The 19,127-nt window shown below is 34.8% G+C and overlaps 1 protein-coding gene and 1 pseudogene across 2 annotated transcripts in view; both read left to right on the plus strand.

Moving 5' to 3' along the window:
- The first annotated feature begins 206 nt into the window (after positions 1–206).
- LOC150033960 (uncharacterized) lies at positions 207–1,756 on the plus strand (annotated as a pseudogene).
- Positions 1,757–13,788: 12,032 nt separating this feature from the next.
- The window catches only part of LOC120085733 (pentatricopeptide repeat-containing protein At4g04790, mitochondrial-like), a 35,388-nt gene continuing 30,049 nt past the window's right edge, over positions 13,789–19,127 (plus strand). For both annotated transcript variants that reach the window (XR_016532248.1, XM_039041900.2), the window contains exons 1-4: positions 13,789–14,240; positions 14,430–14,477; positions 15,195–15,818; positions 16,954–17,133. Coding sequence is in view for 1 of the 2 variants with exons in the window: in XM_039041900.2 (XP_038897828.2) it covers positions 13,988–14,240; positions 14,430–14,477; positions 15,195–15,818; positions 16,954–17,133 (1,105 nt within the window). In the remaining variant the exon portion in view is untranslated. The remainder of the gene's footprint in view (positions 14,241–14,429; positions 14,478–15,194; positions 15,819–16,953; positions 17,134–19,127) is intronic.

Genomic DNA, 19,127 nt, shown 5'->3' on the forward strand with positions numbered 1-19,127 from the left:
TATTCATTAAACAATGTGCATCTTTACAAAACAACGAGACTCCGGGAGAATTAGGACATCAATCCCAACAGGGAGCACCTATATTAAAAAGAATGAAGCTTCAAAGGAGGAAAGAGAGAAATCTAGTTCCATTCAATGTTAGAAGTGCAAAGGATTTAGGCACGTGAGCAAAGATTGTGTCAATCAAAAAGTCATGGTCATAAGAAATGGAATTATTGATTAGGAAGATGAATGTGATGAACAAGGTGACCAACTTGAGGAAGAATTTGAAGCCTTTGATAATGAGTACATTGAAGAAGGTAACTCTATATCCTTAGTTGTAAGAAGAGTACTTAATATGCAGATCAAGGAGGAGAAAGTTGAAGATCAAAGGGAGAACTTATTTCACGCAAGGTGCTTGATTGAAGGAACCCTATATAGCTTGGTGATTGCTAGTGGAAGTTGCACAGATGTAGTAAGTAGTTTTCTTGTAAAAAAACTCCAACTCACTACTCGTCTACATCCAAAACCATATAAACTTCAATGATTAACAAACAAAAGAGAATTGAAGGTAAACTCCCAAGTTCTTATTTCTTTTACTTTGGGAAGATATAAGGATGAGGTTCTTTGTGATGTAGTTCCTATGCATGGGGGTGATATGTTATTGGGCCGACCTTGGCAATATGATAGCGAAGTAACATATGATGGTTTGTTGAACAAATACACATTTACTTTGAATAGGAAGAAGTTTACTTTGCTTCCATTATCTCTATATGAAGTACAATGCGATCAAGTGAAATTAAAAAAGAAAAGAAAAGAATTTGACGATCAAGAGAGGAGAGAAGAAAGTAAGTTAAAGGAGAAGAGTGAAAAAAAGGAGAAAAGTGAGGGGCAAAAGGTGAGTGAAAACCAAGAGAGGAAAAAGAGTGATTTTGAGGAAAAAAGAAAGAGTGTGCGTTTGGTTATGAGAAAGGGGGAAGAGAGGAATATGATTTCGTTCGAAGCACCAAACTTTGTACTTATGTGCAAAGGAATATGTTTAGTAACTGGGCCAAACTCTAATGATGGTTTGCCTAGTGCTTTTAAATCTCTTTTGCAGGAATTTAATGACATGTTTCCACATGAAGATGCACCTACGGGTCTACCTCCTTTAAGAGGAATTGAGCACAAAATTGACTTCCTACCCAGGGCAACGCTTCCAAATATGGTGGCCTACAGGACCAATCCAATCGAGGCCAAGGAAATTCAAAGGAAAGTGGAAGAACTCATGGATAAAGGTTATGTTCGAGAAAGCATGAGTCCTTGTTTGGTTCTAGTCATTTTAGTGCCTAAGAAAGATGGAACATGGAGGATGTGTGTTGATTGTCGTGCCATCAACAAAATAACGATAAAGTATCGACATCCTATTCCTAGATTGGATGACATGCTAGATGAATTACATGGTGCAAACTTGTTTTCAAAAATTGATCTGAAAAGTGGTTACCATCAAATTTGAATGCATGTAGGAGATGCGTGGAAAACAGCTTTCAAAAACAAATTTGGTCTTTATGAGTGGCCTGTTATGCCATTTGGTCTTACCAATGCACTAAGTACTTTTATGAGGCTAATAAATCATGTTTTAAGAGAATACATTGGAAAATTTGTTGTGGTATACTTTAATGATATTTCTGTTTACTTTAAAAATTTGAATGAACATATGTTGCATGTCAAGACAATTTTGCTTAAACTTAGAGAAGAAAAGCTTTATGCCAATTTCAAAAAGTGTAGTTTTGTCTAGACCAAGTCAATTTCTTAGGATTCATTGTTGGAAAGGATGGGGAGAAAGTTGATGAAGAAAAGGTCAAGGCTATTCGAGAGTGGCCAACACCCACCAATGTAAACGAGGTGAGATCTTTTCATGGTTTGGCTAGTTTTTATAGGAGGTTTATTAAGGATTTCAATAGCATAGCCTCACCATTGAATGAACTTATTAAAAAGAATGTGAAATTTGAATGGAAAGAAAAGCAAGAAAATGCATTCAATGAATTGAAAGATAAATTGACTAATGTACCTTGTCTTGCTTTACCTAACTTTGACCAATCTTTTGAAATTGAATGTGATGCAAATGAGATAGGGATTAGAGCTATTTTGATGCAATAAAAGAGGCCAATCATGTTCTTTAGTGAGAAGCTAAATGGAGCATAACTTAGCTACCCCACATATGATAAGGAATTACATGCACTTGTAAGGGCTTTGCAAGTTTGGCAACATTACCTATGGCCAAAAGAGTTTTTCATCCACACGGATCATGAAAGCTTAAGCACCTTAAAAGCCAAACAAAGTTGAACAAGAGGCATGCTAAATGGGTAGAGTTCATTGAGACATTTCCATATGTCATTCATTACAAGAAAGGTAAGGATAATATGGTGGTTGATGCGTTATCAAGAAGGTATGCATTGTTTTCTTCCCTTAGTGCAAAAATTTTTAGTTTTAAACACATGTTTGATTTGCACAAAGTAGAGACATATGAATATCATGATGTGTATAGTCAATGTTTAGAAGGGAAAAATGTGCATGATTATATTGTGTTTGATGAAATGCTTTTTAGGAAAGGAAAACTTTGTATTCCTAAGTGTTCCATTTGAGAGTTGCTTGTGAAGGACGCTCATGGGGGAGAATTAATGGGGCATTTTAGGGAATTTAAAACATATAACATATTGGCTGAACATTTTTATTAGTGAAAATGAGAAAGGATGTGAATAAAGTGTGCAAACAATGTCTTAAATGTAAGGAGGCTAAGTCTAAGACACAACCACATGGTCTTTACACACCTTTAGATGTTTCTAGTGAACCTTGGGGGATTTTGTTTTAGGACTACCAAAGGCTAGGAGACATCATGATAGCATTTTTGTGGTAGTTGATAGGTTTAGTAAAATGGTACATTTCATACCATGTAATAAAACAGATGATGCCACTAACATAGCTAATCTTTTCTTTACGAAAGTGGTTAGATTGCATGGAACTCCTAAGACCATTGTTAGTGATAGAGATGCAAAATTTTTAAATCATTTTTGGAAAGTTTTGTGGGGTAAATTGGGAACTAAGCTTTTGTTTTCAATAACTTGTCACCCACAAACCGGTGGGTAAACTGAGGTGGTTAATAGAACATTGGGAACTTTGCTTAGGTCATTAATGTCTAAAAATCTCAAGTCTTAGGAGGATACTCTACCTTTTGTAGAGTTTTCTTACAATAGAGCAATACATAGCACCACTCATTATTCACATTTTGAGGTTGTGTATGGCTTTAATCCATTAACTCCTTTAGATTTGTCACCCTTGCCACCTAATATGTTTATTAATGATGCAGCTATTTCAAGGGCAGAATATATAAAAAAATTTGCATAAAGAAGACAAAGAAAGGATTAAAAAGAAGAATCAAAAGCTTGTCAATAGCAAGAACCAAGGGAGAAAGAAAATGATTTTAAAACCCGGTGATTGGGTTTGGGTTCATCTACGAAAGGAAAGGTTTCCAGATCAAAAGATGTCTAAACTTCAACCAAGAGGAGATGGTCCATTTCAAGTGATAGAGCGGATCAATGATAATGCCTACAGATTGGATCTTCGAGGTGAGTACAACGTAAGTTCTACTTTTAATGTGGTTGATTTGACTCCTTTTGATATAGGGAATGAAGACCTTGATTTGAGGACAAATCCTTTTAAAGAAATGGGGGATGATGTGAATTCAACCATTGTACCATTGCATGTATCTAAAGGACCAATTACAAGAAGCAAGGCAAAGAAGATTCAAGAGGCATTCACACTACATTTTCAAAAACTAGCAAATTCACAAGAACTGACAAATAATTTTGAGACGATAGAATACTCCCAGAGGGAGGGAGTGGACTATGAAGAAACTTTCTCTCCCGTTGTCATGCTTAAGTCGATTAGAATACTCTTATCCATTGCCACCTTTTATGACTATGAAATTTGGCAGATGGATGTCAAGACAGCTTTTCTAAACGGCGATCTTGAGTAGAGTATCTATATGGCTCAACCAAAGGGGTTTATTGCACAGGGTCAAGAACAAAAGATTTGTAAGCTTCAAAAATCCATTTATAGGTTGAAACAAGCTTCTAGATCTTGGAATATAAGATTTGATACTGCGATCAAATCTTATGGCTTTGTACAGAATGTTGACGAGCCTTGTGTTTACAAGAAGATCGTCAATTCTACTATAGCGTTCTTAGTTTTATATGTTGACGATATTCTACTCATTGGGAATGAAGTAGGTTACCTAACTGATATCAATAAATGGCTAGCAATGCAATTCCAAATGAAATATTTAGGAAATGCACAGTATGTTCTCGGGATTCAGATTATTCGGAACCGCAAGAATAGAACATTAGCCATGTCTTAAGCAACTTATATAGACAAAATGTTGTCTAGGTATAAGATGCAGAATTCCAAAAGAGGTCTGTTACCTTACAAATATGGAATTAATTTGTCAAATGATCAATGTCCTAAGACACCTCAAGAGGTTGAAGATATGAGACGCATTCCCTATGCTTCCGCAGTAGGGAGCCTGATGTATGCAATGTTATGTACTAGACCTGACATATGCTATGCAGTAGGGATAGTCAGTAGGTATTAGTCCAATCCTAGATATAATCATTGGACTGCCATTAAGAATATCCTCAAGTATCTTAGGAGAACGAGGAACTACATGCTCGTGTATGGTACTAAGGATTTGATCCTTACTGGATACACTGACTCTGATTTTCAAACCGATAAAGATGCAAGAAAATATACATCGGGATCAGTGTTCATTCTGAATGGAGAAGCAGTAGTGTGAAGCAAAACTGTATTGTGGACTCCACAATGGAAGCTGAATACGTAGCTGCTTGTGAAGCAGCAAAGGAAGCAGTATGGTTGAGGAAATTTTTTACAGATTTGGAAGTTGTTCCAAATATGCATCTGTCTATCACCCTATATTGTGATAATAGTGGTGCAGTTGCAAATTCAAGAGAACCAAGAAGTCACAAGCGCGACAAGCATATTGAGCGCAGATACCATCTGATCTGGGAGATTGTACATCTTGGAGACGTTGTAGTAACCCAGATATCTTTTGAGCAAAACATTGCTGATCCTTTTACAAAAGGCCCTCACAGTTAAAGTGTTTAAAGGTCACCTACAGAGTCTAGGTCTACGAAGTTTGTAAACTAGGACAAGTGGGAGAACTTTTTGGTATATGCCCTAGTTTATTTTACTCATATGTTTCTCACTTAAATTCAACATTGTGATACTCTACTAGGAGTTTTAGTCTAAGTGGGAGTTTGTTAGATTTTATGTCCTAAAACTCGTAGTTTGTAAATTAATAAACATATTCTGTTTTGTTTTTCGATAAAGTTGTTATTGAAATTGTAATCTTGAATCCAATAAACTAAGGTCCTAGGGCTATTTAATGTAGTTTGAACTTTATGTAGTGACATAAATGTTGATCAAGTTCAAATATATAGCCAAAATGGTCTATAGTATATGAATAAGGTTAGGCGACTTATTCTGGGGACACTATGGATGCGGCCCACTTTGTAGTTAGTACAAACGATGTGATCCTGAATCGTTCATATAGAGATATTTGAGTGGGGGCATCCTATGCAATGAGTTTGCATAAGACTGAACCATGAAATAGTCACTTTTTATGTTCTAAATGTCGTTTTATGTATAAAACTGACTATTTCGTTACTTGATGACCTAGGTAACTTAATCTTAATCCTGAGCTAACTATGAACTCCTATTCACTCGAAATTATCCTTAGATCTGCATAGGTGAGGGCAGTTCATCATCGCTGGCCCAATAAGTCTCCCATTTCAAGGGTAAGATCGAGTGGATAGTTGGAAACATAGGGTGCAAGACGGAATTCACTCCTACCCATATAGGGATAGTAGATAGGTTGTTCCCTTTAGTACTGAATCCAAGTCTTGAACAAGGAGCCCCACCCTCTCTTTGGCCCTAGAGGGATTCGGTTTATAGGTTGGACCTTAAACCAATTGTTCATTAGAGGATCAGTGGAACTTAAGGAACAAGATGTAGTCTTGGGGGTAAAACGGTTTTTATGACCCAGCCGAGATTACGAACAACCTGTGAAGGATTAGCTTAATAATCATGGTTATATCAAATGGACATAAATATATCTATAGTGAGGGGAGTGCAACTACGGGACTATAGTGGAATGACCCATTAGTTAACGAATGTTGATTAGCTTCGTCTATAGCCAGCTAATCTCGGATCGTTGGAGCCCATGATCTATAGGTCCATTAGGTTCCCCTACTAGCTCATATGGAATAAACTTAGAACAGTATGATAGAATGATTCGAATTGTACGAATTAGGTGAAAAGAGAGATACTGACAAGTATATGTGATATGGTGGTCGGATTTTTCAGTTTAGAGATACAGCTTTAATATTTAAATGTGATTTAAATATCAAGAATATGAATACGTTCATATTTGGAAGCTCGAAAATAATGGAAATGGTCAAAGATGTAAAAAGTCAAATAGTTGACTTTTGATTTTGAAAAGTCAAACTTTGACCGACCTTATATTCAAATGTGATTTGAATTTCAAGAAAATGAATGCGGATTCATGCTCGAGAGGTCAAAATTAGTCCACGAAAAAAATCATAAAAGTCAAAATGTTGACTTTTTGATCAAAGTTTGACTTTGACCAAATGACTATTTTGCCCTTTGACTAAAGTTAATGGAAAAATCCAAACTTTTGTTGGATAATTCCACTAACAAAATAGTGAGTTAAGTGTTGGCTTATAGTGGAAACATTAAGTCTACTTAGATAGTGGATTCTAGTTGTTGGGTTTTTATGAATCGATTTCATGCAATTGTTGCATGACCCTTTTCTATAAATATGAGTTTTTGAATTTGGATGAAAAAGTTTTGACAATTTACTATTTTTTGTTTTCTAAATTTGGGTTGGAAAAATCATTTTCTTGAGTGAAGTCCAGAACCCAAACCTAACCCAAATTTCCATCTTCTTTCCATCTCTTTCTCTCTCTCGATTTTCTTCATCCACCGGGTCCTACAACTCGGTTCTGATTTCAGAGGATAGTAGGTCAACTCTAGTGGTGGTCCGGAAGAGTTCGAGTCGAGATTCAATGAGGAAAAGCGTTTTTCGGGAGCTTCAAATGTAAGTTAATTTACTGTTTTTCCTTCAAATTGCATGTTATTTTCTTTAAATTAAAAGCAATTAGAGTGTAATTAGGTCCTCATTCCACTGTGTATGTCTCGTGTTCCATCAATCTTGGTGTGTTGGATGATACATTTTCCTCTTTAGTACTGATTAGACTGAAATGGACCTGTCGTGGATTCCTTCTCATCCAATCAAATACATTTATAATACAGATCTGTACAACTACTACTACTTATGGGTAGGATTAGCAGTTAGACCAGGTCGATCTACAGGGAAGTGCAAAATATGTTTCACTTAGTCAATTTTCTAATTAAAGCGTGCATGGGGAGTTTTGTGTGGATAGATTCAAAGTGCGAAAAATAAAAGGTAAAGAGTAAATGTAATCTAAGATTGGACTAATTTAGTTTAGGAGCAAGAAAGGTTCCGATGTAGCTAGTTTTGTTCATCAAATCTCAATGTTAAACATGCATTTGATTTGCAAGCACACAACCACTTGCTCGATTTAACCAACTTGTGGATGTACTCATTGGAAGAGTCAAACAAGTGCCTTAACTATTAACTAAGACTAACATCTTAATTAATCTAAATGCTTTCATCCTATTGGGTTCGATAAATAGAAGTTAAGCATTTGCATTAAGGCCAATGGTTTCATTCTGATGATTAATTAATTGTGTAGCCTAATTAGCTAATTGGTTTATTTCTTTGAACTTTAGTTGAGCGTGCAAGCAAGAACTACGAATAGTATACAATTCTAGCATACATGGATTCAACATTTGTTACCTAGGTGGTTTAAGTGAGATGAACATCGAAGGAAACGTGCAAGCTCAAACCTATAGCTAAAGATATGCATAAGTGGGTAAGGGGTCAATCCATTTACAAATACATATCGAAATACAACAAAGTTTAAAGATGCAAGAAATTCCAATGCATTAAGCCATGAAAGAAAGTTCTCACCAATTTACTTCAGATTTTTATTTTAGAACTAGAAAACTAACCTTATCGATATGCCATGACGATGTAGACGAGATTGGGAAACATCCAATATTTAACTACAACCAAAAATAAAAGAAAGCTAACCTAAAAGGTATTAGAAAGATTGAAGAAGAAGAATGCCTTTTTTTTTTTTTTGGTTGAGGAGTGTGAGGGCAAGCGAGTTGGTGGAAGATGCCATTTTTTTCAAGTTAGAACTTCCAAATTTGATTCTCCTCCTCCATCACTTTGAAAGTTTTTTCTTTCTTTGAAGTTGATTTTCTACAAAAGTTTGAAGTTTTAAAAAATTCAGATTTCTTCTTTAAAGAATATACTATATAAACCTAGAAAAATTATCTATAAAGCATGCATGATATTTAAAACCTTGACATGAGGAGATTTGGAGTCGGACCCCACAAATCACAATGAATTTTTTCGAAGGAAATCGCTTATTTTATAATTTATGTCAAATGGTAGTTTATGGTCATTTGGCATGCAATACACACATTTTCTTGCTTGTTCCAACACGAAACATCTATAGGAAAATTTTTGCTAAAAATTTTAAGAGTTCTCATTTAGATGCCCCATTTTATTATGCCATATAGGGTATGGAGCTTTATTTGAGATAGTAAAAGCTTTGTAGCCTTCATGAGGCTTGTGTCTTTCCTCCAATGCATATAATTCAGCACACCAATGCTTTGTTCAAATGGATTTCTTAATTTAGTCATCCAGTGGCATCGATCCTTTCTTTAAGCACACCAATGCTTTGTTCAAATGGATTTCTGTCTCTTTTATAGTTGAAAGAAAATATTCTTCAAAAAATGCCCATATTTGATAGGTTGTACCTGTTCCTTCCATCCCAGTGAGTATTTGCTCACTGATGATGCCTAATAACTAGCTTGTCAAGTATCTCTTTAGTAGGTGAGAATTCATCTGCTAGATGATTTCTCACTCCCATGCTTGAGACAAGAGGAAGAACTTGTGATTTCCAAAGCAAATAGTCCTTGGAATTCAGCTTGAGAGACATGAGACTTGAGCATTGATGGATTCCTTGGATTGAGAGAGCTGCTTCAACCTTCTCCATTTTTTGTTTTCTGTGATGAACCTTCCATAGCTTGTAAGTTCAGATCTGTCTTTGTGCATAACTCTGATATAATGTATAAAATGAAGACATTTTGTATAAAAGAGAATGCTATTTGATTAAGTTTTCTTCACTACTACATTAGCTACTTATATATTCTTACCATACACTTTTAGTTATGGAAGTTTTTGCACAAAGACGAGGCAAAATATGGAAGGTCTATCAACAACAATGAACTTTAAATACCTTCCCGTTTACAGAATATACACAAGTTAATTAAGGAACTATAAAAAGGCATGTTGGTGTAAAGTGGAATTAATGGGGCATGATAGCAGGAAAATTAACCTTGATGGACATGATTTGGGATATCCATTACCAAAATAATTTATACATTTTAATATGATGATACAAGTGATTTGGTGAGAGATTGAGGGACTAAATTAGAACCATTTGCTTGATTTAATTTTTATTGACCTTGCATTTGTTCAAGTTGGGCTCTTGATTGTCGCCCTCAAGTAGGGGTGGCCATTCAAACTGCAAAAATCGAACTGTTTCTAAAAATCAAACCGAAAACTCAGTAAAACCGAAAAATGTGGTTAGGTCCAGTTTGAAGAAATTTTGAACTGAATTAATTCGGTTCGGTTTGGTTTTAATTTCAAAAACCAAATTTGAAACTGACTCAAATTGATTTTAACTAATATATATATATATTAAAAAAAGTAAAAGTGAATTTAAAATTGAACCGTTTTTATTTAAAGAACAAAACCGAATTTAAAATTGAACCGAACTGAACTATTTTTTAATTAAAAAATTACAACATAGATTTTTTTAAAATATCAAAACCAAATTTGAAACTGAACCGAACCGCATATATGCGGTTCGGTTTAACCGCTAAACAGAACCGTTTCCACCCCTACCCTCAAGGTCGGAATCACCCTCCAATGATCTCCGTGATCATCCACTCCTTTGATAGCTCCCAGTTGTTGCCTCTGCCTAGAATTTGGCTCCTAATGGATGCCCTTGACGAAGTCTAAAGAAAACCTAAAACTAGCCTCCCAAAAAGAACACCCAAAAAAATTCGATGGCAAATCTTTATATTTATAAAAATCGTGACGATGTCGCAACGCTATCTTAAAAAAATGTGTTTGTAGGCAACAAATCTCCGTAGAGTCGTAGTGCTACCCTATTTTGTGCCTTATGTCCGCAGAAGTTCCTTCCATGAATTCATTGAATTCAAATGTAGAGCTTGAGAAAATTTACGTTACTAATCAACTAAATGTGCAGGAATACATATGATAACGAAGGAGAAAAAGCTATACGTTGGACCTATCATGCGATAGAACGATCTATGCGGCAAAGAAACAACCAAACACATTAGAGGGGACCACCGGTAACTACAACTTGTTGGGATGTATGCCCTAAAGTCTTGTAATTATGTGTTAGTTGAATCAATGGTTAATTAGTTTTATGTAACTTATGCAATACTCCATTAAACTAAGATCCATGGTTATTTGATGTAACTTAAACATGTATGTGGAGACATACAGGTGGATCATGTTTAAGTGATAACCTAAATGGTATGTAGTATATAGAGAAGTTTGGGTGTCTTATCCTAGTAACGCTACTGAATATGACCCACTTTGTAAATGTTACAATTGTTGTAAAGTGTTACAAATGATTTGATCCGGATCATTCATATAGAGACATGTGAGTGGGAGTATCCTACAAAAAAAGTTTGTATAAGATTGGACCACGAAATGTTGAGTCTCCCTTTATAACACCATCGCTAGAAGAGACTTACATTTCACCAGGATGACCATAGGTAGTTGGCCTTAATCTTGAGTGAGTTGTGAACTTCTGCCTATGAGGACGATCCTTTGATTTAGATAAGAGTGGCCAAATTCGCTGACTCAATAAGCCTATCATTTTGGAGATTTGTCTGGCTGGGGAGTTGAGAACATAACTACACAAGAAGGAATTCACTCATTCCTTATTGTTAAAGTAAGTAGATATATTCCTCCCTTAAGGGCTGATTCCGAGGCTTGAACAATGAGGTGCCTCACCATCTTCTGGCCTGAGAGGGGTTAAGTTATAGTTAGATTATAACTAATTGTTCATTAGAGGGATCAGTGGTACTTAAAGAGTTAGATGTAACTATAGGGGTAAAATGATAATTTGGACCCTAGTTGTACTTACGAGCAATTTGCGAAAGGTCAATGCACTATTGATTGGTTATATCTAATGGACATAAAAATATATCTACAGTGTGAAGAGTGCAACTATCGATCTTTATGGAGCGACCGACAATTAATGAATGTTGATTAATTTGATTAAAGAGTTTAATCAATTAATATTGTATTATTAGAGCTTCAATCTATAGGTTCATAAGGTCACCTCGTTAGCTCAATAAGGACTTGTGAGATTGAGAATCAAACTCTGGTTTAATTTGAGTGGTTCAAATTAATTAAAGAGAATTAATTGTATAAGATATGATTAAATAATGTATATTGATACATTATTAAATATAATGAATATTGATACATCATATAAAAACTAATGTTAAAATTTAATGTGAATATGATTTATATATTTTATGAGAGACATGAATATTAACCATATGAATATGATTCTTGTAGGAACTATATGCTAAAATTAATGTGAATGTGATTCAAATTAAATTTATATAGTTCTGTAAGATAAATAATTATTTGAATTTTATTCAAATATTGTTTATATGAATGTGATTAATATAAAAACTATAGGTTAAAATTGAAATGAATATGATTCATTTTAATACCTTAGGTTGTTTGAGAGAATAATAGACTATAGTTTATATTGTATGTGATGTAATATAAACTATAGGTTATATGTTATATATGATATTAGTTTGGATATATATTAAAATGGTTAATATATATTATATTGATTTTGAATTTAAATTTAATAACTCCTTTTGGGAGTTATTCTCTCAAATTAATAAAATAGAGGGAAGTTATTTTTGGATTAATGGGATGAGTTTTTATGTAAAAAAAAAAGTTTTTAAAAAAGGATGCATCTCCCTCCTCATTCATCCCTCTTTAAACTACGGATCTCTCGTGACTCCCTAAAGAAAAGATCTCTCATGACTCCCTAGAGAAAAGATCTCTCATGCATCATCTTCTTCCCTCTTACCAAAATTGAGTGCAAGCCTTAGTCTGCATGGTTCTCGTCCCTGAGAATAACAAGGAAGACCTCGTGGTGGTGTCCTCTTCTGTATGTGGTGTTCGTGGTTGTGAGTTCGGGAGATGTTCGTGCTGTGGAAAAGTAACATGAAGATATAGATCTTCAAGGGTATGTATCTCTTAATTTCATCTCATCTTTAAGCATGATGTATTTTGAATGTTTATCCTATAAATTACAAATTCACTATTCTCGGTTTTTCTATTTTAAAGTCAAATTGCAAATTGAATTGTACGACGTTGATACACTTTCGCATGAGATTCAATCCCTTCAATTGGTATCAAAGCCAGATCGTACGATTTTAATTTGCAATTGTTTCAAAAATCAGAGTTTAGGTGCGATTTTCGTTCTACATCATGAATGTATTGGAATTGTTATGTATTTTTTTTTTAAATATGGTTTGCTATTGGGCATTTTCAAGTGTTGGCACCATAGATTTATCGATTTAATTTGATTAAAGATATAAAGGCCCGTTGTTTTTTGGCATATTTATTACTGTTATCGAGTCTGTAAAGTCTGTGTCCTGAGTTTGGTAGAGTTGCTGATGATCGGGATGAAGAATGGAGGAATTCGGTATAAATTCGAAGCAGATCTATGCATTCTGTGATGCAGCGTTGCGATACTCCAACCTGAAGTGGAATGTTGATTTTTTCGTAGCATCGCGACGCTAGGGTATAACGCCATGACGTTCCATGGCTGCTGCGCGCGAGTGGTTTCCGTTCGAGCGGTCGTGAGCTCGAGACCTGCTTCCGTTTTTGGCAGATTTTTCTTTGTATTTTTGTAATTTGATTTGATTTTAATTAATTATATTAATGTAAATTAGTTATATTAATTTAATTATTTTAGGGGTGCCAAAACTTAATCCAATTTGCTGTTTTAATTTAATTTTTAGGAATAATACATGTCTGATCCCCAGGCTTTGGCTCTAATTTCCATTTGGTTCCTAGGTTTAAAAATGTTACATATTTAGTCCTTAAGTTTTGAGTTTTGTTTCAATTTAGTTCTTAAGTTTCAAAATGTTATAATTTTACCATTGAGATTTGAGTTTTGTTTCCATTTGGTAACCAGGTTTTAAAATTTTACTCCATAATTATTTTTAATTAATTAACTCTACTGACAAAAAGTGATTACTTAGTGAAAAATTGAGATTAAAAGTATAAATCTTGAAATGTAGAGACTAAATTGAAGTAAAATTCAAATGTCAAGGGTAAAATTATAGTATTTAAAATTTAGAGATCAAATTGAAACTAAATTCAAAATTTAAAGACTTAATGTGTAACATTTTGAAACTTAAAGACTAAATAGAAACTTCATCCAAAATTCAAGGTATTTTTTATTTTTAAAGAAATGTCAATTTGAAGAAGTTTCATCTTTTTGGATTAGTTTGGGCAATTTTCCTAAATAAAATACGAAATTTCGACAAAAACCCCAGCACGAATCGGAAGTTGCCGTCGCCGATAAACCCATAAACCTCAGCTGACAGCGGCGTAGCTCAAGTCGCCGGAGACCGGAAAATTGCAGTTGCAGTTGCAGTTGCAGACCTGTTGGAATCTGAATCTCCAATGCGTTCGAAATCCAAACGACTAAGCACACTATTCCGCTCCGCCATTATAGCTCCAAAACCTTCACAGAATCCCCTAGATGCATCTCTTCAAGACTACGTTTCCACTACCGATCCCTTGTCTCCTAGCACTTCTCTTTCTGGTGCCATCTATAAGCGTTACATCAAGTCCTCGAACTCCAAGAAGCTTTCCCAGAACCCCAATTCTGACGTTCAATTTCCTTATCTCATTCTAGAAGAGCCTTCGGATTCTGGTACGTGTATTGTATTATAATAGTTTGGTTTATGTTTACATGGTGTTCTTGTTATTTTGGTTAATGGGCCTGTAGATAATCTTCAACCAAGCTTAATTTCGTCTTAGGCTTCATTTGCTGTGAAGGGCATGTGAATGACAGTTGATTTAACTTATTTTACTTATCCCAGAAGATCATGTTTGAATGCAGGGGATTCTACGAAGCATCTAACCAATGCCATATCTTCCATTCTGTGCGGTACGTGATATTGAATGTTTGTTGTAGGAGTTTATTCTGAATTTGTTTCAGAATTAAGTTGTCATTTTCTTCTTTAAGTTATGAATAACGTAATAAGGATATAGTAAATATTAAAGGGTTTAGAGGAAAATGGTTTAAGTTATGAAATGATGGCCACCTACCACGAGAATATCCTACGAGTTTCCTTGGCTACTAGATGTAGTAGGGCCAGACAATTGTCCAATGCTTGCAGGTTGGTCCAGCTCATGGATTAAAAAGGAAAAAAATAGTAACTTGGAAATTTTGGAGTGGCTTCCTTAACAGCCACTTTTTGGATCTTACGTTTCAGATTTTTATATTGTCTATTTCATCATACTGAGAATGAGGGGAATGTGAGTAATTGAATTCATTTCCTGTCCAGTTGTACAAGCTGGTTAAATCGAGTCTTATATCTGTACTTTCATGTCTGTACTAAGTTCTACAAATTATAATAACTTTGATGATCAAACTGTAAATTAGAGACTTTGTTTCTTAATTGGGCAGGTTTCGCCATTCTAAACAGGTTTTAGAGTTGCATTTAATATTAATAATTAGTTGGCTTGTAATTTTCATAAACATTATTTCATAAGTTGTCGTTTTGTTTTTCCTCCATTTATGGATCTATCTTAATGCAGTCCTCAGTTCTTTGTTTTCTCCAAGTAAATTGCTTTACTAACACATTGGTTCCTTTTTGAAAAGGCTCATCTGCCAGGTCTCCTGATGCACAAGGAAATGGTGGTGAGAACGCCATGGAAACATTAGTAAATATACCTTGGTTTTCCATCAAATCAAATCATAGCTTAGCATTACGTCGCAGAGAAATATCCCGGGAAAGAAAGGAGAAATGGATATACAAAAATAGCCTAAACATGAGAGTTCGTCGATTAGTTAGAAATTGTGCACAAAAGCTGGGGGCTGATGTTACTCTAGAAGTCTTTGGTAAATTGGGACGAGAAACTGGTGTGAAAGAATACAATGCACTAATAGATATATGTTTAGAGAAGGCTAAGTCAAGTATAGACGTGAAGGTTGTATTGGAGCAGATTGGGAAGGTTTATCAGCTATTTAAATTAATGAAAGAACAGGGTTTTCAATTAGAAGATGAAACCTATGGTCCACTACTTACGTATTTGATTGGCATGGACATGATAGAAGAATTTAATGTTTTCCTTGAGGTTATAAAAGATGGAAATCCAGGCTCAATTTCAAGGTTGGGTTACTATGAGATGTTGTTCTATATTAAAATCGATGATGCTGAAAAAGTTCAGGAGCTTTGTTACCATGCTACAGTTGATGATGGAGTGAACAAGATCAGTTTACAAGGTACAGCATACTGTTTATGGACACACAAATTTCTCTGCTGCACATTTTGTCTTCTTGCACTGAAATAAATGATGGGGAAGTTCTGAAGAAATTTTATTTTTCTCTAAGATAATTAATCACAGTTTAAGCTGATCGGGTTATGGTAAATTTAATTATAATTTGTATTAATACTTCAACCATAAGGAACAACCTGTTGATAAAAAGCATGAATATGAAAAGAGGTTGAATCAGTTTTTGGCTAAGAGATTATCAGAAAGCTCTCTAATCAGCTGAAGTAAAGAACAAGAAGAAATAACTAAACTTCTTGGTATTTGCAGCCTAAAAAAATGCATATATTCAGATAGTCAAACTCTCTACCGACTCTTCCTATACCCCGGGGATATCTTAGCTTTGCTTTTTGAGAATAGGGCGGCAATGATATAGGACAATTGTTGGAAATTTTATTAAAGTTTAGTGTTCAATTTTGAAGTGTTGAGAATTTTAAAGCTTTATGGACAATCAAACTTGAAGTTGAATTCTTATTTAGTGTTTGCAATGAAAAATAACAAGCTAAGTGAAAGAAATATATAATAAAAGGAAACTATAATAAATAACACCTTTGGCATCCTCCTTGGGTTTTAGACTTGAATGTACTAGTGACTAGTCTTAACCCAAAATTTTTTCTTTGGAAATGATTAGAACTTTGTTTCTCTGTTTAACCCTTTCCGGAAAAAAGGTTGTAGACATTGTTTTTAAGAGAATGACAGAGTTTATCTTATTTATCAACTGGGTAACTACCAAGGGGAAAATGACCAAGTTTCCCACTTTCCCAGCCTCTGTCACCTATACAGATAAAATGATAATCTCTCTAGATACTTTCTCACATATATTATATACTAACAGACACGACTTCTATGCACTCATTCAGCAGATCAGTTTGTTACAGGTCTTGATACCTTCTGAATAAGTTCTGTAGGTTGTGATGGATGTTCTATTTGGCATAAGCAATAATAAAACGGAAATCTACATTCACAAAATTTTTTGAAAAGCTATGGTCATGTTTTTGGTGAGGCATATGTCTTACGTTGAAAACTTGAAATAGATACATTTCAGAGATAAACATGTTTGGTTAAAAATTTGGAACCTGTGGTTACAGAAAATTATTTGTCGGCCCTCTGTGAATGTGAGCAGACGGAGGAACTTTTCCAGATGCTGGAAGTTATAGACATCACAAAACTTTCATCAAACGTAGTTGCAGCTAACATCTTCAAATGCTTAGGGAGGCTATCACTTCACTCTTTTGCAGAGAAGTTGCTTTTGGCGTTTAAAACTTCTGGTATGTTGATGATTACCTTAAACTTCTATTGACAAGGAATTTGTAGCAGTCATTTCTTTGTTTTGGAGTGTGTATGGATAAAGTCAGATATATTGATATTAGCAACTGAATCGAATTTGAAAAATATAATTTATTTTTCTCCTTGATTTTTGAAATGGAGAAGGGTTTATCCTTTAGTTGCTTCAGTGATGCAATGCAAGCACAATTTCCAGTATACTTACTATTGACTTTGATGATGTTTGACTTTGAACGAATTGTGGAACATTGATGTGCCATAGTTCCATTCTGAAAAGAAAAACAATTTCATTGATGAATGAAATAAAAGGAGCCTATTGGGCTCCCAACACCAAAGGTGAATCACAATAAAGCTCGCCAATTGGAAAACAAAGAAGAAAAGTTATAATCTTTAAAGGGGTGTTTATGTTTACACCAATACGAAGCATGAAAGAAAATCAAGTCCATAAAATTATCAAAGGTTGAGAAAATGTCCCTGAAAATTCTTCAAACTTGATTAAGAGCTAACTGAAAGAACCAGAAGAAAACTTATTAAGAGCTAACCGAAGGAATTTTTTTTTTCAATACCATGGAAGGGATAACCCACAAATACTGAATCCAGAATAGCGAAGATACTGTTTGGCAACACCATATTCCATACCGAAGCATTCAACACGGTGACCCAATTCTGGGAACCAAATGAACAAAGAGCAATAACATGGAAAGAAGACTATGATTTAGAGAAACAGTTCCATTCCACGAGTGGAATGGTTGGAGCCATTAGTTAGCCGAATGAATTAGGAGAAAGCATGATGGGTTGGTGCTGTGGATGAGGAAATGGGAGAGGAAATGTGCTTCAGGTGGTACCTGTAAAGTAGAAATGATTTCTAAAATTGTATAAATGTCAATTTTGTAAAACTTAAAGAATGCCCAAACTGCGAGTTTAGTCCCTGAACTTTCAAGTTTGTAGCTATTGGTCTCCAAAATTTAAAAAGTGTCTAATATGTCTCAGATTTTTCAATTTTGCATCTAGTAGGGCCCTCAACTTTCAAGTTATTGTCCAACAGGTCCTTTAAATATTCGAAAATTTTAAAAACTAATTGATCTAATTTGAATTTCGAGTCTAGAAAGTCTGTCAATTTTAAAAAATGTCGAATAGGTAGGCCATAAAATTGATAACCAGGGACTATTTGAATATAAAGTTGAAAGTTCAGTATTGGACACTTTTTGAAGTTTCGATACTAATGAAAATAATAATAACAGAGAAAAAACACAATATTTATGTGGAAACCCTAGACCAGGGAGAAAAACCATGGTACAGATCTTTCTTTTATTATTATAAAACTAATACACTGAATACATGAGAACATGGTGAATAAATAGACTTGTAGAGAACCCTAGGGTTAGAGGCAATTACAAAAATACCCCTAGAGTAAAAACCCTATTTTCAACACTCCCCCTCAAGTTGGTGCATAAATGTCGATAAGACCCAACTTGCTGAGACAATAGTCAAAATTTGGTCTAAGCAGCCCCTCGGTGAGAACATCTGCCACTTGTTGATTAGACGGAATATAGGGAATACAAATGCTCCCGTTATCCAGTCTTTCTTTAATGAAGTGTCGGTCAATCTCTACATGTTTGGTTCTGTCATGCTGAACCGGGTTGTTCGCAATGTTTGTTGCAGCTTTATTATCACAGAACAACTTCATTGGAAGCTCCCTGTCTTGGTAAAGATCAGTCAACACCTTATTTACCAGATTTCTTCACATATTCCCAAATTCATTGCCCTGTTCTAAGCTTCAGCACTACTCCTTGTTTCTTACTTCGCCAAGTGACAAGGTTACCCCAGACAAAGGTACAATATCCAGAAGTTGACTTTCTATCAATAACAGAGCCTGCCCAATCAGAATCTGTATAGGCTTCAATCGTTCTTTTCCCAGATTTTTTAAACATTAAGCCCTTACCAAGGGTTCCCTTCAAATATCGAAGGATACGCTCAA

Source organism: Benincasa hispida, chromosome 9, assembly GCF_027475165.1.
Source record: "Benincasa hispida cultivar pf3 chromosome 9, pf3_genome.v1.1, whole genome shotgun sequence".
Taxonomy (NCBI): domain Eukaryota; kingdom Viridiplantae; phylum Streptophyta; class Magnoliopsida; order Cucurbitales; family Cucurbitaceae; genus Benincasa; species Benincasa hispida.